The sequence below is a fragment of the Henningerozyma blattae genome, chromosome 2, assembly GCF_000315915.1.
Source record: "Henningerozyma blattae CBS 6284 chromosome 2, complete genome".
Classification (NCBI taxonomy): Eukaryota; Fungi; Ascomycota; class Saccharomycetes; order Saccharomycetales; family Saccharomycetaceae; genus Henningerozyma; species Henningerozyma blattae.
In genome coordinates this window covers 1224813-1249593 of record NC_020186.1, presented here as the reverse complement: position 1 = coordinate 1249593, position 24781 = coordinate 1224813, and the positions used below count along the sequence as shown (strand labels likewise).

At 30.0% G+C, this 24781-nt stretch overlaps 9 protein-coding genes and 1 non-coding gene across 10 annotated transcripts; 7 read left to right on the top strand and 3 right to left on the bottom strand.

Moving 5' to 3' along the window:
- Positions 1-210: 210 nt before the first annotated feature.
- Positions 211-579, top strand: RPB9 (DNA-directed RNA polymerase II core subunit RPB9; the record flags this gene model as incomplete). Its single annotated transcript, XM_004178832.1, has 1 exon — positions 211-579. The coding sequence occupies one exon, from the start codon at positions 211-213 to the stop codon at positions 577-579; it is 369 nt and encodes a 122-aa protein (XP_004178880.1).
- A 597-nt stretch (positions 580-1176) lies between these two features.
- On the top strand, positions 1177-2037 carry TBLA0B05280 (cell envelope integrity protein TolA; the record flags this gene model as incomplete). Its single annotated transcript, XM_004178831.1, has 1 exon — positions 1177-2037. The coding sequence occupies one exon, from the start codon at positions 1177-1179 to the stop codon at positions 2035-2037; it is 861 nt and encodes a 286-aa protein (XP_004178879.1).
- A 1746-nt stretch (positions 2038-3783) lies between these two features.
- TBLA0B05270 (DUF5314 domain-containing protein) lies at positions 3784-4530 on the top strand (the record flags this gene model as incomplete). The annotated part of the gene is made up of 1 exon (XM_004178830.1): positions 3784-4530. The coding sequence occupies one exon, from the start codon at positions 3784-3786 to the stop codon at positions 4528-4530; it is 747 nt and encodes a 248-aa protein (XP_004178878.1).
- A 1675-nt stretch (positions 4531-6205) lies between these two features.
- Positions 6206-6279, top strand: TBLA0Btrna13V. Its single transcript has one exon. It is a non-coding gene; the product is annotated as a tRNA-Val (tRNA).
- Positions 6280-6883: 604 nt separating this feature from the next.
- On the bottom strand, positions 6884-8572 carry PPQ1 (protein-serine/threonine phosphatase; the record flags this gene model as incomplete). Its single annotated transcript, XM_004178829.1, has 1 exon — positions 6884-8572. One exon carries the CDS (start codon positions 8570-8572, stop codon positions 6884-6886), a length of 1689 nt encoding a protein of 562 aa, XP_004178877.1.
- A 945-nt stretch (positions 8573-9517) lies between these two features.
- On the bottom strand, positions 9518-13633 carry PAN2 (poly(A)-specific ribonuclease; the record flags this gene model as incomplete). The annotated part of the gene is made up of 1 exon (XM_004178828.1): positions 9518-13633. The coding sequence occupies one exon, from the start codon at positions 13631-13633 to the stop codon at positions 9518-9520; it is 4116 nt and encodes a 1371-aa protein (XP_004178876.1).
- Positions 13634-14394: 761 nt separating this feature from the next.
- RTC6 (mitochondrial 54S ribosomal protein bL36m) lies at positions 14395-14691 on the bottom strand (the record flags this gene model as incomplete). The annotated part of the gene is made up of 1 exon (XM_004178827.1): positions 14395-14691. The coding sequence occupies one exon, from the start codon at positions 14689-14691 to the stop codon at positions 14395-14397; it is 297 nt and encodes a 98-aa protein (XP_004178875.1).
- A 1772-nt stretch (positions 14692-16463) lies between these two features.
- SPC105 (kinetochore-microtubule binding complex subunit SPC105) lies at positions 16464-19412 on the top strand (the record flags this gene model as incomplete). Its single annotated transcript, XM_004178826.1, has 1 exon — positions 16464-19412. The coding sequence occupies one exon, from the start codon at positions 16464-16466 to the stop codon at positions 19410-19412; it is 2949 nt and encodes a 982-aa protein (XP_004178874.1).
- A 310-nt stretch (positions 19413-19722) lies between these two features.
- Positions 19723-20940, top strand: LIF1 (Lif1p; the record flags this gene model as incomplete). Its single annotated transcript, XM_004178825.1, has 1 exon — positions 19723-20940. The coding sequence occupies one exon, from the start codon at positions 19723-19725 to the stop codon at positions 20938-20940; it is 1218 nt and encodes a 405-aa protein (XP_004178873.1).
- A 1000-nt stretch (positions 20941-21940) lies between these two features.
- MRN1 (Mrn1p) lies at positions 21941-24073 on the top strand (the record flags this gene model as incomplete). Its single annotated transcript, XM_004178824.1, has 1 exon — positions 21941-24073. The coding sequence occupies one exon, from the start codon at positions 21941-21943 to the stop codon at positions 24071-24073; it is 2133 nt and encodes a 710-aa protein (XP_004178872.1).
- Between the last annotated feature and the right edge of the window lie 708 nt (positions 24074-24781).

Below are 24781 nucleotides of genomic sequence, written 5' to 3'. Positions count from 1 at the left end.
CTTAGTTTTTAATTTTTCAAATTTCGGATATCTTTGGAAAACTTGTAAAATACAAATTGTAATGTGAAATTTTAAAAGTTTAAAAAGAAAAGGAATACATTTGGAAAAAAACCAAGATGAATAAATACAACAGCTTGTAATATACCAAACACAGACTGAAATATAGATAACACATTATACATATTCTAATTCACACCCTACACATACAGTATGACTACCTTTCGTTTCTGCCGTGATTGCAACAATATGTTATATCCTCGTGAAGATAAAGAAAGCATGCGTCTACTTTTCGAATGCCGTACTTGTTCATATGTAGAAGAAGCAGGTTCTTCCTTAGTCTACCGTCATGAATTGATTACAAATATTGGTGAAACTGCAGGTGTTGTTCAAGATATTGGTTCAGACCCTACTCTACCGCGTTCAGACCGTGAATGTCCAAATTGTCATGCAAAAGAAAACGTCTTCTTCCAATCACAACAACGTAGAAAAGATACGTCAATGGTTTTATTTTTTGTCTGCTTAGGTTGTTCTCATATCTTTACATCTGATCAAAAAAATACGAGAAAGCAATTCTCTTGAACTATACGTGTTTTAGCATTCTTTTGTTAACAAGTATTTACTGAAAGTTGAACTATTAAACTCGCCCCCATGTCATAGCCATTGTAGGAGAATCATTACTGATATCCTTGCTTCTAAAAAATAGAAGAGAATAGAATAAATATTTATATAAGTATGTCTATATAAATATAACTGTGTAACTTATATTACAAAATTTAATGAAATCGGCATAATGCCATTGCAATACATTCTTTGGTGCGTAAAAACGAACAGGATAGACTAGTCGTACTTCATATTATCCTTTTTTTAAGGATACTTAACTCTTTATATTTATTTTTTATATTTTTTTTTTCTGATGTTCATTCCGATAAAAAAAAATATGAAAATCATTAACTTTTTTAGAGATTGAAGCTTACACTAATATTGGCAGATGACTTGTTCTTCTTTATTTTTCATTTATAAAGTTTTATATTTTATGCAAAAGCCTCTTTTCGGGAATCAGCCAATTCTAAACCCTTGCTATTGCCAATCATCTTTCAGGATCTAGCTTGCCCAAAAAATAATATACTGATTTATTATAGTCCGATAGATTATTTGCAATAGTGAAATATATATATCATGTTCGTTTCAAATTCAGCACCACAAAGTATACAGCGAGTATTTGATAATTCCATATCCTCATCCAATGAAAAATATATTCAATTTCTTGAGAATAAAATTTTAAATGTTCAACAAAAATTAGAAGATCTATACGAAAAGGATATATCCGATGAGGAGCAATTAATTGAAGAAATCGATAAGTTACAGTCAATGGAGAGTAAATATGTGAATTTATTGAGGAAAAAGCAGATGGAAATTAAAATGGACATAGCTAGATCACATGCCATGTCAGTACAATTTAATAACATGAATAATATATCCTTTAATCAACCTCATCAACAAAATCTGGTATCTACAACCGCTGAACCTCATTACGAAGAACACCCTGATACTGATAATAATAATGAACAAGCAGACGAATCTACCCCAAATAGATATCAACGTTTATTAGGCTCCGAACCATTTTATATGAACAATAAAATTGGAATGGAAGATACACATATTCAAACTGAGAATGATGAGCAACCGCCAGCGACAAATCAAACTCCTATAGTTTTACAAAGGGACCCAGTTGATACAGCTGATCAACCTTCCAATAAAAACTCTGCAAGAGAGATTGTTAAAAATGGAATTGAATCAAAAATAAAGATGATGATGGAAGCAAGAGCTCAAAAAGAAACATCAGATGCGGGAATAGTCAGGATAGAAGCTGAGAAGGAAGCTAAGATAGACGCTGAAAAGAAGGCTAAAAGAGAGGCAGAAGCTAAAGCTAGAAGGGAAGCAGAATCCAAAGCTGCTGCTGTTGCTGCAGAAAAAGCTAGAAAAGAGGCAGAAGCTAAGGTAACTATTGAAAGGGCTAAAAAGGAAGACGCAAACTAAAGCTGCTGCTGAAAGGGCTAAAAAGGAAGCGCAAGCTAAAGCTGCTGCTGAAAAGGCAAGAAGAGAGGCAGAAGCTAAAGCTGCAATTGAAAAAGCCAAAAGAGAAGCAGAAGCTAAGCTATTGAAAGCTAGGAAGGAAGCAGAAGCTGCTTTGGCAGCATTAAAGGTAGCTGAAGAAAAAGCAAACCAAATAGAAAAAAACGGCTATTCAGATGATCTACTGCCTAAAGAAAATGATATAAAGCCAATTGTAACCCAAATAAAAAGAAAGCGATATTGCCTGAAAATAATAAAGTTCAGAATTCGACAAAATCTTGTGATACAAAATTAGAAAACTCTAATGATCTTGACGAAGTGGATATTTATAATGACGACGAATATAATGCTCAGTATGATGCTAATTATGATGATGAGAACTATAACTATCAAGAATTAACTCTTGAACAATTAAGAGAATTAAAAAGAAAAGTTCAACGTCAAAATATTTCTGTTATCGATAATCCAACAAGGGATGTTTTACCACAATTATTGGACAATTTTAAAAAATTTGAAGCTATTATGGACGATGTTGCAGAAGATTTATGGTATACAGACGACTTAGGCTATACAAATGGTGAAGTAAGAACTATCGCTCTTAGTGCCTTTTATGTGGTTTCATTTGGACCTGTCGATTTACAGAGAAAAGCATTTATTCCAGGCTATGTGAAACCTATGAGTATTGCTGAGGTTCTAGGTTCTAAACAAATTAATACAAATGATTGGTTACATTTCTTGACAAAAGTTAGAAATTATATGTACAGATCACAAAGGAAATCTGTCCAATATTTGGTAGAGACTGCCCCATTGACTGAAAAATTTGGCGCTTTATACCCAAATCAAAAAATTGAATATAATTTAAATAAAAAATCAAATAAGAACAAAAACAATAACAAAAATTATAATAAGAACAATAATAAGAATAATAACAGAAATAACTATAAAAGAAATTTCAATGATAGTAAAAGAAAGTAAATTGATTCGATCTAGATAGTATAATTAAGTGGACCCTAAATTATTCGTACTGCGTATCAATATTATTTGTATGAACCATCACTTTTCAGTTAGAATAAACTAGGCTACTCTTTGAGAACATATTCTGAACATTTATAGTGCAGTTAGGTCCGTATAAATCTTTTGCACCCTAATATACCTTTAGCATAATCACTCTTTACATTAATAAATTTTAATAATTTTATATAATTCAAGGAGTATCTTTTGAAAACTTATATTACTACTTATATTTAGATAATAAGGATTAATTAGTGAAATATGAATATATATATATGTATACCTATCAATGTTTTCGTAATTCAGGAAGGATAACTTTTAAAAAGTTAAACGGACCATAATACATGCACAGCTAGTTAATGTCTTTTAATAACAAAAAGAATGGTTATACCTGAATGAATTTTTTTGCTGCTTCTATTTTCCCTTAAATTTTAAGGAGAGCCGCCAGCATGATTAAAAAAAGTATATATTAAAACGTCTTAAAAAAATAAGTCAGAAAGTAAAATTTTATAAAAAATATGTATTCTTAAGACAAAAAAAAAGAAATAACAATCATTTATGTAGAATTCATAATTTTATCTTAGTTTTGTGATATATATAAAAGCTTTTCAAACTTATTAAATATTTGAATTTTATTCCTGTAATTTTTGGAATAAAAACTAAAATTAAAAATAAATTTCTAAAAAGAAAATTAAAGGAATGAGTTTTACTGTTAAGACTTCTAGTGGAAAAATTATCGATTTAAAGGATAATTATACTTTTATCCAAGGAAAGAAATATTATCTAGTTGATGAATGCTATATGGACTTAGAAGAGGACAATCCGCAAGATTTTATTCAAATAAAAGAAAAATTAAACAACCCCAAAAATCTTATTCCAAAAGTGAAAAATAAATTAGGTACGACAGGCTCCTTTCATATATGGTACAGAGATATAATACTATATGTATATAGGTTAGATAAATTTTGGTATCAATATATGACTAAAGGGAATTTTGACAAGAATTTTTTAACAGCTAGTCAGAGAGATGTGAACTATATAGAATTGAAAAAAATGATGAGTATTGCATTATGTATACTTCTCTTTACTACCTCTACTCCTAAATACCAAACAAGATTAAAATTGCATTTTGGAAAGGTATTGAAGAATATGAATGGTCACAAAATGTTTCTGTGGATTAGAAACGATTTGTTTTCTCAAAATTTTATTACAATCCAACAAACCTTAGGTGAGATTATATACACTTGCTCAACTATCGGTTGCAATAAAAAAGTATTGGAAGAAAAGATTCAACAGTTAACTGAAGAGCTGAAATATCCTTCAAAGGTGGAATGGCTGGTCCTGGATCAATTGAAATCTACTGATGCTGTGAAATTGTTAATTGAAAGAGGTTCATATTGGGGTAATATAAGAAGGAATTTAATAAATGAAATTTATAACCAATGATAAATATTTTGAATATATATATATATATATATATATATGTTTTTATTATTNACTGTTTATAAAAAATTCAAAAATTGTAATACAGAGCGGATAAGACTAGGAAATGCTAAGATTGGTCAAAGATATTTACTATGATAAAGTACAATATAAGAAGAAAATTAATGATATTGATATGGAATTAAAATTTGTTGTAAACTAACTTAAGTCTACAAGTACATTAGTTCTAACTAACCTGTAATAGGCTTTAACTAAGATTAGGAGGTTTGGTTAAAAACAGTTATAATTCTGTCAACCAAAACAGGGACTTGATCTTTTTAAACTACAAATAATCAGGGAGTCAGCCCTATTTATAGATAGTTAAATAGAACTGTTTTTGTAATATAACATATAGCTAAATAGTGAACATTTGCAATTACTAAACAGTTCTCTAATTGAACAATTGTGCAATATAAGAATGTAAGAACGTTATATTTCAGGGGCTTTATATTTGTTTTAATAACTAGTGATCTGTTCATATGTATCTGCTGGAATATGATTATATCATTTTCTATTAAGTGGTAAAAGACTTTTATCACGTGACTTATTATTTAAAATGTGTTTTTCTGTTTATATCGAAAAACACTATTTAAGAAATATATTCATTTTAGTTATAGTATTTACTATATATTTCAAAATAGGATAATCGTCTTTACATCTTAAACACTGTATAACAATGTCTAACTCTCTTAAATCCCAGTAGTATCAGATCAAGGTATGTCGCAGCACCCGGTATTCATCAAGCGCAATATGCGCTATTCTTCTGTATGTTTCATTATACACTATGTATCAGCATAACATTCACCAACCGTTCAGACTTGTATAGAAACTGGTCTTACTTATTAGTAGGTCATAATATAGTTCATAGTCCTTCATATATTGTTTACACCTTGTCAAAAAAACACTGCTTATCCTGAATATTAGTTTATTAACTGTCAAGCAATTACACCATTGAATAGGTACGGGATATTATGACTCATAGTAATATACGTAAGTAAACTGATAAACAGTCTACTTTAAATAATATTGGAGAAGCTGTCATCGACCTTTGAAAAGTATATAAAGGACCAGCTTCTCAAACTATAGTGGTGGATTTATAGTTCTAACAAATGCTTTCTTAGGCTCGAAAACTAACCTGATGACAAGTTAAGTGACTGTTGAGTTACTAGTAAAATGTATTGTATACCTAAGTTGTTTTAAATTGAATTTTGTTATAGACGAGATCGATCTTATACTTATCTACAAGTTACTAACTACAAATTTTACACAACACTGAGCAACTGCTAGTTGCATACCTGTGAATATCTGTTCGATGCATAATCTCTACTAGTTAGCCAGTATTAATAAAACTGAGCACTCCTACCCTTGTAAGTAAGTTTATAAACAGTTCAATTAAAGTAAAATGGAAAAGCTGGCGTTGACCTTTGAAAAGTATTTAAAGGCCAGCTTTTCAGACTTAAGACATAAATTTATAGTTCCTTTATATAGTTATTTAGTTTAAAAAGAACAACAATTATATTCGTAAGTTCGAAGTATTAACTGGTGTTAAGTTAATATGATAGTTAAGTTAAGTTTTGGTAGTTACTATTTAAGTGTATCGTACTTCTAATTTTGTTTATAACAAAATTCAAGAAAAAGTGGTTTCGTGGTCTAGTTGGTTATGGCATCTGCTTAACACGCAGAACGTCCCTAGTTCGATCCTGGGCGAAATCATTATTTTTGTTAAAATCCATGTGTCACGTGACTTCTAAATTTTGTTCATATTACGCAACTAATCTATATTGGAATACACACACAAACACATATATCTTTATTTAAGTTTCTGTATTAAACTAAAAAATAAAAAAAAATATGTAAATTGCTTATCGATAAAAAAAAACTTGTCATGATTTGTTTTTATTTTTTTTGGGATTTTGTATTTTAAATTTTATAAGTATAATATCTAGTGAATAAATGAATAGGAGAAAAAATAGTAATATGTATATACGCATGTGTAAATATATCCATGAAATAACGATCAATATGTAAATAAGTAATTAATAGAACATAGGGAAATGCAATGAACTCCATAGTAATAAACGTAACGGTAAGGGAAATTTAAAAGGAATGTAAATAATTGCAGAAAAAAAACGGAGTCGAATATGAGGAAGAACAAGTATAATTCTCATAATGTTTAGCAAGAAAATTCATTTTTTTTAAAAAATTTTATATTCATTTTTATTTATGGCAAATTATTTTTTTTTTTTGAAATTTTTGTTAAATGTATTAGTTTTATTTTATTTTTTATTCTTTTCAAATTTTAAGATGGAGAGAATTTTTATTTGTTTAATAGATGTGGTTTCAATAACTCGAAACTACACATCATTCCTGTGGTTACGCTCATGACGGCCCCCCAGTTTTGGAATTCACCACAATAGTTTGGAGCTGAAAATATAGTTACTAATTTTTTCTTTGCAAAAAACTCGTAACCATCTTCTACAACCATATGACCTCTAACAATCAGGTCAAAATTGAATTTTGAACAAAAATCCATAACGATTTTTTTACCAAAGGTGTATGAGACACCTCTATCATTTTCTGCCCATGAAACGACTTGAGTATCTGGATCACTCCATAACAGATCGGTGATGAGACCAGAGTCTGGGATATCGGTTGGTCTCTTGATATTTTCAATCTGTTTCAAATCTTTCAAGTTAGGGGAAATCCCACCATGAATACAAAATATTTTGTCTTGGATGGTGGCAGCAAACGGTAGAGTGTTGAATACATCGATGAACATTTTCCAAACTTTTGTGTTCTTCCTTCTTTTGCATTCATCGTAAAATCCATACATCTTGGTTACGTTTGCAGATTCATGATTACCTCTCAACATGAAGAAGTTTTCTCTGTATTTAATCTTGTAACAGAATAATAACAAAATAGTCTCTAGAGATTGTTTACCTCTATCGACATAATCACCTAAAAATAGATAATTTGTATTATTTGGGGTACCACTTAATTTCAAAATACGTAAAAAATCAGTGAATTGACCATGAACATCCCCTACAATTTTAATGGGAGCTTGTAATTTCAATAAAGAAGGTTGATTCAAGAATAATTCTCTTGCTGTATAACAGATTAATTGAATTTCCCATGATCTAAATGGGAAATTTCTTGAATTATAACTTCTTGTTTCACCGATTTTCAATAATTTTTCTATAATATCATCGATATCAATTCCATCAGAGGAATTTTTATCACTTGGATATCTTTTCAAAAAGACCTTTTTATCACTTGATCTAACGTTTGGAATCGCAGTTGGTGAGATGGAAACTGCTGTTGATACAACATGATTAACAGCATGTTGATTATGAGTAGTTGTTTGAGTTAAAGAATTTTTCAAACAATTTGTAGCAGCGATTCCATTATCTAAAGATGATGAGAAAGGAGGTTTATTGTTAGAATTGTTGAAAGGATTTCTAGTGGAAGTTGTAGAGGAATTAGAACTACTAATACTAGAAGAACTCGAGACGCTGGCAGCGGAGCTAGTAGAACTACAACTGACTATACTAGTAGTGGTAGTTGAAGTGGTTGGGTGAGACCCATTACTCAAAGTATAATCGCCAAAAGCCTTAGCCATGGAGATATCGATGTCCAAATCCAGTTGGTTATACGGTGGGGTCTGTTTACTATGTGAATGATGATTACTATTACCATGGGAATTATTCCTAGACACATGATGGGTATCTATGCTGGAGTGAGAATATGTATGCTGATAGTGCTGTCTTGTATGCTTGCTCCGAGGAATGTCGATATTCCTGGAGATATGCTGAGTTGGTGGGTTATTTATAAGAGGTTGTTTCTCTTGTGTCGCAGTATTATGATAGTAGGAGAGCCTACTATCATCTGGATCATTGGGTTCATTAGTGGTGGGTTCATCAGTGGGGGCAATAAGTTGTTGGTTGCTGTTAGGACTATTACTTATAGATGGTTGGATATTCGAGTTCCTTGACGGGCTGTTCCCCATAATAGACGAATGTGTGGTATGTTATATAGGTCGAAAAAGCGTGAGAGGATGAATGATGTGTGACTACTAATACGTCAATGTATTAGTAAAGTTGTATGTTCTTTTTTTTTTTTGCTTAGTTTCCGGGTGCAACAAGACTTTCTGATGGTTCTCCTGTTTTTTTCTATTTTTTTCAATCAGGAATGGATTTTTTTTATTTACTTTCCTTTCTGATGAATAATGTTTTTTTACGATCTCCTAAAAAAAATTAGTAAAAAAAACAGCGAAATGTATTAATATAGGTATATATCGAATATCGAATTTCGAGAAGAGATAAACACAAAGGCTCGAGAAAAAAACGATAGGAGATGTTAAATTGACGTTACTTTATTGTATCTTTTCTTTTTTTTTAAAAGAAAAACAGAAGTTAAGGACACCTGTTCTTGAAGTATGGAAATGGTAGTTTTAAATAATATAGAAGGGGCACAATCGCAGTAGAATCAACTGGTTTGCTTGGTTGTTTGATTTTTATATTAGTTTTTTTTTATTTATTTGTTTTTACTTACTTTGTTGTAGCTTGAAAGAAACGCAGGAGCAGAAGCAACAGCGGAACAGCAGTCTAGGATTGATTTACAACTTGATATAAATGTGTTTTTAAATTAATAGTCTCTAAATATATGATTCGATATTTGCCATCGAGATATTTTTTGAATTGTGGCAGTGGCGCGAATTGCAAATTCCGAAGACGGCCAGACACGTGATATTTGAATGTGAGTGAAAAATGGCAATAATAATAATAATAATAATAATAATAATAGAGATGCCATTAATTTTAGTCAAGATTTTGTACCATCCTATATATATATATATATATATATAGAGAGAGAAGGATATACATATAGTATACCATATAGTTTCTATATGTGTTTGTGTTTCTGTTTGCATTTGTGTTTATACCTGCTTGCGTTAAGTCTCAGTTTCTGATGGTACCTTGAAACCACAAGCATGTCCATTCTCATATAACATATTGGTAGCCGTGTCAAGCTCATTAGTTCTTTTCAACTCCAAATACTTCTTATATAGAAGCAATGCAGTGTAAGCGTCTTCAATAGAATCGTGATTACCTTCTTGGACATTCTTCTTTAACAACCCCCATGCCAAATATCTCAATGATAATTTCCTAGTACCGTGTAGGAAATATTCAGCTGTGTCATGTATTTGATTTTTTGACACTTGGATATTGATTTGACGGAAATCGTTATCTAAACCATGACCAACAAAGATACACCCCATTTGTAACAACAACCATACTTTACGATATGCAACTTCACGCATTACCAAGGGTTTCCTACTGGATTGGATGTACAAGTCTCCTGGTACAATCCCACTATAACGTGTCAAGTAATCGATAATGGGTTCTTCCACCATGATATAATCATCCACAAATGCTTGGCCGAAATTCTCACCGTCATCACCTCTTAAGATAGATAATCTTGCAAGTGCTTTTTCTTCAGGACGGATGATGTATTTTTTTTCATATAAACTACATTCATTGATCTCACGTTGTAATGTGACAAATTCCGCATCAATGGCCACAAGACTTCCAATTTGGGGGGCCTCTTGACGAGTTAATAATTTGTATTGTTTTTGAATATCTTTAGTAATACCATTGATGAAATAGTCTCGGTATAAGATATTGGTATTTAAAGTCTTGATATAATTCCTTTGTCTTTGTAATTGTTCTTTTATAATCTCAATAGACCCATCACTCTTCACATCAAATTCATTCATATAAGTAAATAAAGGTTTTTTTAATTCTTCAGTATCACAATATAGAACAATCTCCACTGTCTTCCACCAGTAACTCATATTCAATGCCTCTTCTTCTTCTACTTCCAACACAAGATAATCATTAATCATATACCATTTGTATCCTTTAACTCCTTCACCATTATCATAACTCTTGACAAATGTAACAAGATTTTCTTCCCCATATAAAGTATGGATACGACAAATAAACCCACATAATTCATATTTAAAAGTTGGAATGTTATATTTCAAATAATCATTAGGTGAAGTACGAATTATACATTTATCATTGAAATTCATGGCATAAAATTCTTTCGATAACCAATCACGAACTTTACGTATAATATTCCATTCATTAATGGAAAGGTGGACCTCTAAAGAAAAGACTGGTGGCAAATTCTTAATAGTCTTTTCAATAGTTATGGATTCTTTCTTATTACAAACGTCACAAATTGAAGTGATTTTCTTTGTCCACTTCATAGAATTCTCAATATATGATAAGATGGTTTGGTTATTTAATTTCTTGCTGGAATTATAATGTTTATTACCAAATCTCATAGGAGTCAATACAGTCAATGCTGGTATAATAACCGATTGTTTCTTATAATGTGAACAACTAGAATATATGTTGGTTTCTTCATGAAATCCAAATGTCTCTTCAATAGTCATTGTATTAGAATTCAATTGAATTTCATCAGTAATTAGATGATGTAGAAATCCAGTATTGAATTTTTGAAGTTCACTAGTAGTAGTACGATTAAGATATTCTTCAATATGTGATCGTTGCATTTGTGAATAAGTATCATTATTAGTATTCCCACTAGTAGCACTAGTCAAAATTGTGCTACTACCACCACCATGGCATTTATTTTTCAATTTATTATGTATAGATGGGGAATTATTACTAATTGTAGTATTGCTGATAGTAGATGAAGAATTGGTTTTTTCATATTCATCAGGTAATGTTAAATTAGGTATATTAGACGTTAATAAAGCATCGTCACTTACTACATGACTATCTCTTCCATGTAATCCTAAATTATTTTTAGATGATGTATTAATATGAGACCATTGAGGATGTAACTTTTCATTCTTCTTGTTCTTGATAGATTTTAATTTCAATTGGAAATTACTTGATCTACAAATAGATCCTTTCGAACGTTGCATCATATCATATAAATACCCTAATTCAGTCAATAGAGAATCACTATGGAAATTCTCATCTTTTAAACTTCGTACCAAAAAATGAAATAATTCAGGAACAAATCGATATAATTGAATAATTGAATTGGCATAATTAAAATTACAATCTATTTCAAGACCTGCAAACCTTTTTGTCTTATTGTATAAATCATATGAGTTAGAATCATCAGATCCATATTTGGTTTCTATGAAATTTAATTTATTAAAAGCTTCAGGGATTTCTCGAACGGTTAAATTATTAGTCTTTAAGGGGACATAATTAAATGTGTCATCTGAAATAGTTCCTAAAGAGTTTTTCTTTCTTTTTTCCTTTAATGATACATATTCAGGTATTTCATTCCTTGGACCATATTTAGCTTTATTATAAGGTAATAGCGTAAAAGTTTTTATATTAGACGATGTTTTACGATTTGAATTAGAACTGGAACCGCTATTAGAAGGATATCCAAGAGAGTTTGAATTGAAATGGAAATTAGAAGTTGATGATGGTGAAGAAGTTATAACAGTTGATCCATTACCCAGATTGCTAGATGATGTACCAGTAACTGTAGTTGAAGGTTCTGAAGTAGAAATACTTGAAGTGACAGGATTAATGGTTTTCTGTGGACATAGATAATCATAATTTAATGGGATTGTACCAGATGATCTAAATATAGAATGTGGCCAAGCAGAAGATAATCGTTCATTATAATATGGCATCCCAATTGATGACAATGGTGTATGATTGTTGGAATCAACAAGTAAATTAGGCACTGGAGGACCATCATCCACATAATCCGGATATTCTAATACTTCATTAATTTTCGTAAAACTATAGTTATTTGGTATAGGATTTGATGCAATTCGAAGTGACTTATCAATCATTGTATTATGTGGCATATTAACCTCTAACCCATTTTTAAGAGATGAGAGTGTAGGTATCGATGAAATATTTAAACTCGTACTATTCTTAGAGGAAGATAATGGGTTAATAGTTCTATCCCAAAGATTTAGCGTATTATCATCATTCAAAAACGCTATATGTTCCCCATTAGGCGAGATTTTAAAAGTTTTAATAGTATTACATGAATGGATATATTGTCCTCTCTGATTAGAATTAGAAATATCAATGAAATCAAAAGAACCTGTCTCTGATGCAACAACAACCACAGTAGGGAATAATGGGTGGAATTGTACAAAATCTGCACCACCCAAACCCATTGTGGTGCCTTTTGAAAATGATACAGGTGGCATTTGTTTCATATTTCTTAGATCATAGATATTTACGAATGGATCAGATATCATACCATTGGCCTTTCTAGATTTACCAGCTGTCACTAATGTATAATGCATAGAATCCATAGAATTAATAATAGAAGCGTGAGAAGGAGAAAATGTTTTTATAATCGTATTTGATAATGGATCTAATAAGTCGATTGCACCGTTTTGTCTTGCAACTACAATAAATTTATCATCTGATATAATTTTTTGCACTTTTCCATAATAAGGTATTATTTCTGAATGAAGACTTGAGTTATTACCGTTCAATATTGAGGTTGAATTGATCGAAAGAGAAGATGTATTATTATTGCTATGTGTTCCTAACATAGATATAGATGATAAAGGACGATTCAGGTCCAATTGGATAATTCCTGTGGTTGGTGAATTAGAATTGACACCACCAATATACAGTTTTTCATTTGATTGAAAATTATTCTTACCCAGACACATACTTCTTAATCCAGAAAACTCTGAAATATTTACCGACGTTAAATTGAAAATAGTTACACCTCTTCTATTACTTAAATGAAGTGAGTCATCGCTAATTGACAATATCCCTACATCTTTAAATGGAAAGATATCTTGAACAGCTTGAACACCAATGTGCCCAGTATAACGTGTGTATGGAGTTAAGTTACTCGTATATGAAGAAATACGTCCATACGTATCTCCTGCCCAAATCAAATCAGATTCTGTATCAAAAACAATTTTAGTTATATCTTTATTATTATTATCATATCTATAAAACGGTTTGTTTAAATGCTCAGTCAATAAAAGAGGATTATGAAAAGAAGGTAGCCAATTATTCATAATTACAAAAGAGAAATCTCAAATTGCTTAGTTTTGTATTAGAATAACAAAAGAAAAAAGCGAAGTGTATAAAGGCTTAAGTTAACAAACTTAAATAGTTTGCCTATGATTATGTTGTAAAAAGAAGCAACTTTAATAGAAAAGGGTCCAGTTTTAAATTTAGACTACTTGTTTGTAAAAGATACGTTCTGGAATATACTTGAATTCTCTTGGCTTAAGGCGCTTGATTGTTTCAATTCGGGTTAGTTTTTTCCGTTTAACTATCATCATTGGAAAATAAAATTAAGTAAAATAATATATTAAAATAATAATAATAATATATATATATATATATATATATATTTAAATTTGCGATAAAGAACGGAATGAAAAAAAAAGGATGTAAGACACAAGTTGTATTTTGAGTTAGGGAAAATCTGATATCTAGACACTACTTAATAGTTGTTCCTTATCCAACAAAATTTTAAGATCTAATCTAATTGAATAATAATTTGTAACTTCCTTAGTCTTAATTTAATATTTATTATTATATTAGACTTTTTCAGCGTACTTTTATTTTCCTTGATATTAGTATTATTGTATTTGACAACTACATTCTTTTATTAATAAACTATTTGCTCAATGAGTACACTACTCAAGAGTCTTGAAAGGATAATAAATGAAAATATACAGGAGATTTTAAAAGAAATGAATATGTAATATATATATAGGTAAATAAGTAAGGTATATATAAACATGCAACGTGCTATAGTTTACATTGCTTATCCTTGACGTTGTTTATGCTTCTTGTTACCTTTACAATAAACATATACTTTGCCCTTTCTTCTAACAATGTAACAGTCAGGACAAAACTTCTTAACAGCAGAACGCACTTTAAACAAGCAGGGTTGTACTACACTAAATGATCTAGAAGCAGAAATTAAGTTTAATAAAGTATGCTGGCATTGAGGACGGAATATTGTTGATGTAGATTGTTTGAGAAGATTGTTAGCTAAAAGTGTACAGCTAGGAGAGACTCGCAGAGTAGAGGATATACCAGTACGTAGTATAGAAAACATCCAGAACTAATTATTGGTATGAAATGCTTAGTTGTACAATACAATAAGAGTTTGATTATGTGCTATTTGTTTTTACTAGATATAATCATCTTTTAAGTAAACTGGCTATTAAAGACAACTTCTCCGAGTAGTTGGGAGCCCTTATACAAACGCGCGAAAATGTAAAAATAAAATGAAAATTTGGTATAAATATTTCAAAACTAGTCATCTAAATTCATTGACTCAGGTAACATTATGAGTCTTGCTTTTATCAGTAACTCGCTTATTAGATTAGTTATACCAATTATTTTTATTTAAATTATGAAGCAGTTTGACAATTGCTTAAATTACTTTTTCTCTTTTAAAATCTAACAAACTTCTTCTATATACTTGCTCTCTACTTACACCTATACAATTGTTGAGTAAGGCTATATAAATGATCGTTTTATGAACTCATCAAAGTTTTATTCTTTGAATTAAATTTACCTATGTATAAATTTGGTCCTAGATTACCTGGAGCCTACTCCAATTTAGAAGCATTTTTTCCTTTCAATTACAAAATTGATTTTATTTCTCTATATTACTCATTACTTTGAACAAGAGTGGGAATATTACAGTAACCAAAGAAGTAGTCACTAAGAAAATCTTTAGATTTACTTGCCAAACAGATACTTCTCAAAAATAACAGAATAGTATTATTTTTAAGAAAAAATTTATGAAAGGATAACAACCCTAAAAAAATTGACCTTGCCAGTTATTTATTTTATTCCTTTTTTATTCTTGAATGAAGAACTGCTATAGCGTTAGCAATGCTATCTTCAATTTAGGTTTCCAAATATCAATTCTTCTAGACACTACTTGAGATATATGATCACCACCCTATATATGAAGGGTAGTTAATACTAGGAAACAATGTCAACCTCTCTAAACAAAAATAGTGAGAAATACAATGATATTAAAAGAGCAACAAGTTAATTATCATTGCGAAATTCAGTAACTATATCTAGTTTATTTGGATTTATTGTACAATAATATTCCATTGTCAGCCCCATGCAACTAACCGCCGAGTCTACAATTCATTGCTCTTGCCTTCAACACCCTCTCTCCCCACTAATAAAAGGAATAAAAATACCCCACCTCTTATAAGTCTAAATATTTTAAGTTAGTTTTTATTTGTACTACTGAGATTTTTAAGTTGAAGAACGTCACTTATTATTCAGTAATACTCTTGTTCTGAAATATATATAAGTAAAGTCAGGATTATGACATTTCAAGTAATCCCAATAATAATATTTTTGTGCTTTTTAATTATGATATGCGTTCAATTCTTTTACTTATGTGATACAATAAGCAAGACACCAACATAGAAACACAATTAACTTATTTGCCTTGACGGTACTACGTTTTAGATTTCAAGAGTAGCCATAAATACAAAAAGTTACGACACTTGTTCAATAAGTTACTAATAAAATTTATATATTGCTATACTTTGTTAAAATACACTAACCCTAATATTAACATCGGATAATACACTTTATTAATTTATAGGTTTTTTTTAATGAAGTCTTCTCTGTCCTACGCAATTTTCTCTGGTTTTCATTTTCTTATTTTTACGCCTAAGTTCAAATTTCTTTAACTTTTCTACCTTTAATATTATTGGAAAGGATACATCAAAACAAAAAAACTCATCGATTTTTTAATTACGCGATTATAATAATATTGAAAAAAAAATATAAGGTCAGATTTGTCAAACTCTTTTGACATCCAATAAATTTAACCCCAGTGTGTCGAAAATGAGCTTTGATCGTGAAAATCATACCTTACCGCTACCCAAAAAATCTATTTTAAAACAAAGCCAAGAATCTCAATTTGATTTTGACGCGTCACAAAATAGTAATAATAATGTTGATATACCTAATACTATAACAGATGTTTCTCTAATTGATGAAAAAGAGCATTACGAAAGAGATAATAATACCACTTCAAGGATAAATCTGGTATCTAAAAGAAAAATCAGTTTTGCACCAGATGTAACATTACACAGTTTTTCAATAATCAAAGATGACAATGGAAAGAGTTCTCCATCCAGTGAGAATAAAAGAAATTCAGAGTCTACTTCACAGAATGGCGCTGAATTTGAGGATATTGGATTCGCTACTTCAACACAGGTTTCTCCAAACAAACATTCATTATTACATCTTGAAACTACAGATGACACTTCCATGGATCTGACTCAATTGGTTTCTAATAACACCATCAAGATGAAAAATATTTCTTCTACAAATTATATTACCAATAATGATACAATGGAATTGACTCAATTAGCGGTTGAAACTCCTATTAATGGTACATCCAATAATAATGATGGAAATACTATGGAATTAACACAAATATCACCAATAGTTCCAAATCTTCTTGAAAATAAAGATGCAGTAGATAATAATACAATGGAGTTCACTCAAATAGCAACTACAGGATCACAAATTCGTTCACCGAACAAGACCCAAGATATTGGGAGCGGAGGAAATTCTACTACAAAATTTTCTGAAACAAGTTCTAAATTTATTCCAAATAATGAGACAAATACGGAATTAACTGAAATACAATTAATCCATAATGCCACTCATAATAATATCCAGCAAAAGGATTTAACAATGGAGTTTACTGAAATTCCAAAAATTATCACCTCCCCTGCTAATCAAAATAAAAATATCATTGATGATAAATCGCGACAAACAAATTTATCTTCAACTTCTAATTCGAATGAAGATACAGAAAATAGTATGGAATTTACTCAACTCCAATTACCCACCATATATAATAAAACTTCGAATACTGTTATTAATGTAAATAATGATGATCACACAATGGAATTTACACAACTACAACACACAAATTCTCAAATAAAGAACGATTCTATGGAAATAACTCAACTACAGTCTACATCTACTACAATAAAGACACCAAAAAAATCGTTGAATAACAATAAATCAGATAACATTATCACGAAAAAAAGAAAATTAAATACCCCTCCAAGATATATTGACCCATCCCATACAGCAATACCCAAACGTCAACATAAACCATCTATTGAATTAAATAACTCTGATACTTCTGACAGTCTTAATAAGAACCTTCCGAACAATAATTCGAGAAGAGATTCTGATATTAATTTAAACCAAATGGAGAGGTTATCTCCCGTAAAGATTAAAGGTATCAATGATTTTATACCAAGTTCACGCAAAGACTTAAAGACCAAAATCACTGATTCTTTTCCAACACAAATATCTCTAACTCAATTTTTTAGAGATATTGAATGTAATTTAGATATTGATTCATTTAATATTAAATCATTATCAAATACGAGAATAAAATTTCCAGTTGATTCCAACAACAATAAGAATATTCGATTAAAAAATTGTTTAATCAATTTATATTTAAATATACCTATGATTGAAATCAATTCCCTAATTTGTAATGAACTGACTTCAAAAATTAATCAATCTAAAAAAGAATTTGAATTCTTAAATGAACAAATATCGAAGCAAAATATTGATAATTTACCAAATTTATTAAAGTCATTTTATAATTGTAATAATGTAGAAGATAAGAAAAAATTAATTAAAGACTTGAGTTTAACTAAAGATATCGCAAGTTTAAATGCACACAATGATTGGCTTGTGTGGCACACTAATAATTTAATAAATGTCAATGAGAATTTAAATGAAAATATATCTATTTTAAAAGAGCGACTTAAAGAATTAGATAAAGATTTACAAACCGCTAATGACATAAAATTGGATGTCATGAATTTAAAGGATCAGATAATGACAAAAATGAACTCATTGAAAAATAAATTAGGTACTAACACAACTTTACCAAATGTGTCATACAATTCTGAACTTATAGAAAGAAAAATTGAATTAATTCGGTTAAAGAATAAGTTTAAAGAACAAAAAATTAAGGTCAATGATTTGAGTGTTTTAAAATATGAAAAAAATAAATTATTAATAAAACTTTCAGAACAAAACAGATTATTATCACAAATGAATTCAAAGGCTAATAATAATAATAATAATAGTATGGAAAAATTTTTAGCATTACAAAATTTAACACAAATAAAATTAATTTCATTTGTAGATTATTTTATTACAATTAAATTTATTGAGAAGATAATACTTGATGAACCTATTGAATTAATTTTAAAACTTAACATTTTAAATTCAACTTATACCATATCTGTTGATTGCTCTGATAAATCTACCAAATCATTTATTTTGTCGTATTTCCAAACAGCTTTCCACCAGATAAAATTAAAATTTGATAATAATAATAGATTAATTAAAAATAAAAATTTATCTCTTATTAAATCCTTCTATCAAAATTTTTGGGAGTCCAGAAAATTATTAAAACAATTCAATCTTATTAATTATCTCTTTGATACAAATATTAAGCAAGAAAAGGATAAGTTTTTTTTACAACTAATAGATAAAGATTTTACGCATAATGCTACTCCCGTTATTTATCAGATATCTCTTGTTGAATTATTTTATCATTATGAGAATAAATTATTAACTTTTGATAAGGGAGGACTACCAGAAATCCAAGTGGTAGTTAGTGTTCAGCAAAGTAAATCATATCCAAATGACAGCATTTTGCGTGACAGATTACAATTACGTACATCTCGAATAGTTCCATGGTTTTCCAACAAATCATTAAGAATGACAAGAATTGAACCCTAGTGCGTTATAAATTTGTCTACAATTTAACTCTCTCTCTCTCTCTCTCTATATATATATATATATATAACACCAATTAAAGAATATTGAATTTTTTTTTTTATTCTTTGATAAATATTGATCTTTTTTTTCCTTTAGAATCTTAAAGCTTTTCGGAGTGTTATTTTAAGTATCTCCGAAAATGTTATTTTCCAAAATAATCAATTAATCTAAACACGATCTGCAATAATATAATAAAAATTATAAATATTAAGAATAACATATTAATGAATTAGTAATTATTCATCAATACTCTGTGATAATTCTATGAACTATGGGTAGATATATCAGCTGCTTACCGTTAAATTATATCAATAATTCACATTCTATTTCTCAGAGTACAGATCAATTAGAGATTGTCATCTGTAATACTATTCTCACACAATTGCCTACACATGCAACTCTCTCTAAGACTAATATTGAAACAATCAGCCTAAGTGATGGTAGTGATGTCTATGATTGCCATAATATCAACAATGATGATATCAAAATGTTTTCTTCATATACCGAACAAGAACGATTGGCGATATGGTATGAGTATATCAAATTATTGATAGGGTCGAAAATCTCTTTTACTGAATATGAAGGTTTAATACAATACGATAGTATAAGGTGCAATATTGGGTCGCAAGAAGAATGCCAATTGGTCATGGAACGATATCATGATAATGATATTGTTAAGAAAGTTGCTGTTTTAAATTTAAAGAAAAGTCGTAAGGAATTAGATATGTTCGAATTAAGTCAAAGATTATTTGATGATTATTGTAATGGTAATCGAGAGATTATTCAATTAAAGAATGAATTAATAAGTTTGAAACAGAAATTGGAGGAAGAAGAAACTATAAACAGACAACGAGAAAAGATGGTTGAAGAACGAGATGAAAAGACAAGAAAGGTCTTCATTGAGTTATTGAATAGTAAGAAGAAAAAAATCATTGAATTACTTGGTGATGAAGAACTGAGGAAAGATGAATTGATTATAAACCGGAACGTTACTGATGCAGTGAAAGAATTAAATTCGCCAGGTAAGAGGAAACGTAAGACAGAGCAACCCTCACAAAAGCAACAAACCAAGAGAAGACGTGACGATAGTGATGAAGATGATTTCAATGAGTTTCAATTTTTCGGTATCCATGAGAAGAATGAAATGGCTGATAAGATTAAACGAGACTTGGAGAAAGAGATAAGGCTTGAATCGAAAGATATAAAACAGGAACCAAAGGTTAATGCAACTGATACTCCCACTGAGAAATCTGTGTCACCACCAGATTTGCCACCACCTTCCCAAGAAATCAAACCCAACCCATTATCTTTGCCGACTTCTACAAGTTCTAGTGAGATAGAGACAGATACTGATATAAACGTGAATACTCCTCATATTGATAAAGTGACCGATTTTGCTGCTGGACAGGTCAAACTAGAAGACAAACATGTTCGATTCTTTCATCAGCTCTCTAGTAGTAGTACCTCTACCTCGGACTCTGAACTTTAACAGTTCAAGAATGTTTCATGATTAGCGTTGATTCGTACAAGACGATGACCAGCGCGGCCGGGTAAAACGCGTCATAATGGTGACGTGCAAAATTATGTCTGGTGAAAAATTATCTAAAGGTGTGGCGAGTACGTTTAGTGCCGTGATTCCGATCTGGTGGCATCGCTCGAGATCGCGAGATCCAATTAGCAATTCAATGCAGAAGCAAAATGTTGAGAGATTGATCGATCGAATCTAATGGAATGTACTGATTGTTGACAGGTTGAAGTGGCCGTTAAAAACGAATAGATAGTAGATGTTGTGAAAGAAATTACAGTACTTTAGGCAAGAGAGATTCATAGAGCAGAAGAGTAAGAACTAGCGTCCTTTTTAATACATACATATCTATAAGACTACGTTTGATCTAAACTATCACATTGTTACATTCTACATATACACATATAATACTCACACTCATAAACACACTGACTGTTCGCTATTCATATAACATTTCCTAGATACAACATCCAAGTTCATCGTATCTGCGTTTATTTTATTTATTACTATTCCAATCCACTATAATAAATAATACCAACCAACAATAAGAAGATAAAGAATACATTAGAATAGTTCCGTTTCCTTTCAATTCAACTTTTTTTTTGTTCAGACATCTATTATTCTAGTTTCATCTTTTTTTAACCCCCCTCCTCCCTCATCTTTTAATTTAATTTTTTTTCATTTCTTAACTGTATTTTAATTTGATCTTCCCTTCTCTTTACTCGCTTCAGTTTACTTCACTTATTTTCTATTATTTACTTGCTTTCTAGCTTATTTCTTTTTCAAGGACTCTATTCACTTCATTACATATACACTAAATTATATCATCCTTATCAAGCCTCATCCTTTCACTTCAAATTATCAAGCCTCTTCTCTCTCCTTATATTTTTTTCATTGATCATCATCCTATACTTTACATCTTTATTTTTTAATTATCTTTTTATTTCCTTATTATTTCCATCTAATGATTCAAACGGAAAATAGCAATACTAATACTCATACTCCTACTCTTACCTCTATTAATACTCAGAAAAATAATAATTTGTTTCATATGCCTTTCATTACCAATTCCACGACTAATAAAAATACCATGTACCGTGCAGACTCAAACACTCCAACTCCAGCTAATTCAGCTACTACTGCTACCACTACCACTACTACCACCACTACTACTACTGGTAATAGCAATAATCATAACAATACAACTTGGAACACTACCATTCCTGATGGATATCCTTATCCTTATCCTCAGCAGATGAATAACCCTATCCCAATCCCTAAGCAATTATCTTTTAATATCATTCCTCAAGAACCTACTGATATGAATTCTTTCCCTAATAGATTATCCTCCACTAATTCTTCAGGAAATTATTCTAATAATCCAAATACGAATGAATTGACTTTAAATATGAATCAATTATCACTCAATAATAATGATCCTTCTCAAACTCATAATAATTCATTACCTTTAAATCACCAACCTCAATTGAATTTGCCATTACAACCACAACAATTGCAAATGAGGCCACTTGATCAACAACAATTGCATCCACAACAACAACATCCACAACAACAGCAACAACAACAGCTTCATCAACCACCTATCCATCAACAATTACCACCTTTTGATAATAATGGTGATAATATGAGAGATGAACCTCCTTATATGATGGCTTCTGTAGCTGCTGCTACTATTGCGAACCCAAATACCTCGATTCAAACCAGTACTTTACCAAATAATAATACTTTTGGTAACACTCCTTCAAGAACTGTTTATTTAGGCAACATCCCTTCGGATTTGTCTGTTAAAGATCTCTTGGATCATGTCCGCAGTGGTGTTGTAGAAAATATTAAAATATTACCTGATAAGATGTGTGCATTCATATCATTTGTAGATGAAAGTTCTGCACTTTTATTCCATTCAGATGCCATTTTGAAAAGATTAAATATTGGTGGTAGAGATATTAAAATTGGTTGGGGAAAACCAACTCCAATCGATCCTATTGTAGCAACAAGTATTGTTACAGATGGTGCAACAAGAAATGTTTATATAGGCCAATTGAGTAATTCAAGTAATAATAATACATCATCTTCATCTTCCTCTACATCACCTTCATCTCCATCTAATAACACGAGTGATGATTTGGAAAAAAAGAAAAATATCGATGATTCTCCCTTGACTGAAGAAAAATTACGTGAAGATTTAAAAGATTATGGTGAGATTGATTGTGTCAAAATTGTTCAAGATAAAGGCTTTGCATTTGTTCATATGTCTTCCATTTTAAGTGCAATTAAAGTAGTTAATAATTTAGCACAAACAAACCCATATTATCAAAACAAAAGAATCTTTTATGGTAAAGATAGATGTGCATTTATTACAAAGACTCAACAACATAATGCAGCTCAATTCTTGGGGGTTCAACCTGGTATGGAACATTTAGTTCAATTTAGTGATCGTGAATTCATTTCAAATACCCTTTTACAACAATCTGCTGCTGCTGCTGCCATTGCTACATCTGCTGGTGGTCCAAACAATTTAGGTAATAGAACCGTTTATTTAGGTAATTTGCCTGTGGATGTGAAAATAGATGAAATTTGTAATGCAGTTCGTGGTGGTCTTTTGCAACATATTAAGTTATTAACTGATCGTCATGTCTGTTTTGTAACATTTATTGACCCTACAGCTGCTGCTCAATTTTATGCTATGAGTTCATTACATGGATTATCTATTCAGAAGAAACGTTGTAAAGTTGGCTGGGGTAAGCATTCTGGTCCATTACCAAACTTGATTGCCCTAGCGGTTAGTAACGGTGCTTCAAGAAATGTTTACTTGGGTAACATTGATTTTGAAAATGATATTAAATTACACAATCCACCAATTTTTACAGAATTAAGTTTAAGAAATATTTTCCAACAATATGGTGATGTAGAACAAATTAATTTCTTACCAGAAAAAAATTGTTGCTTCATTAATTTTACAAATATTAGCAATGCCATTCTAGCAATTGAAAAGATTAAAAACAATCCTGACTTTAAAGATTTAAAGATCAATTTTGGGAAGGATAGATGTGGCAACATTCCTCACCAAGTTCGTTAGTCGCATATCTTTTAGTTGCTACAAAAATGCATGTATTTCTATTATAAGTTCGTTTTAAAAGACTAAACCCTATTAAAAAAATATATATATATAAATTATTAATGGAAAAATAAAAATCCAAAAAAAAAATAATAATATAATAAACTCCAAAAAAAGAACCAAACCAAACCAAACCAAACTGTTATATTGCCAGCAAAAATAAAATGTTTTTTTTCTTTTATTAAAAAAAGGCCCTAAATAGAGTAGGCTGTTACGCTACTTCTTCGGTTGGTCATATTTTTGAATTCATTTCTGTTCAACTCTTTTCTTGGCCTACCTTTTTTTTTTAATTCCATTCCCATTCTTTCTTTATCATCACATTTTACTTCCTCTTTCTTTCATTCCTTTTTTGCTTCATTTTACTTCATATATTTTGTCTATTACTCCATTACTTTTTTTCTTTTCTCTCTTTACATCTATTTAATCTATATTTAGTTTTCTCCTCATTTATTTATATCATATCATATATCATATATCATATATCATATATTATTATCATATTATTGTCATATTATTATCATATTATTGCATATTATTATCATATTATTGTCATATTATTATCATATTATTGTCATATTATTATCATATTATTGTCATATTATTATCATATTATTGTCATATTATTATCATATTATTGTCATATTATTATCATATTATTGTCATATTATT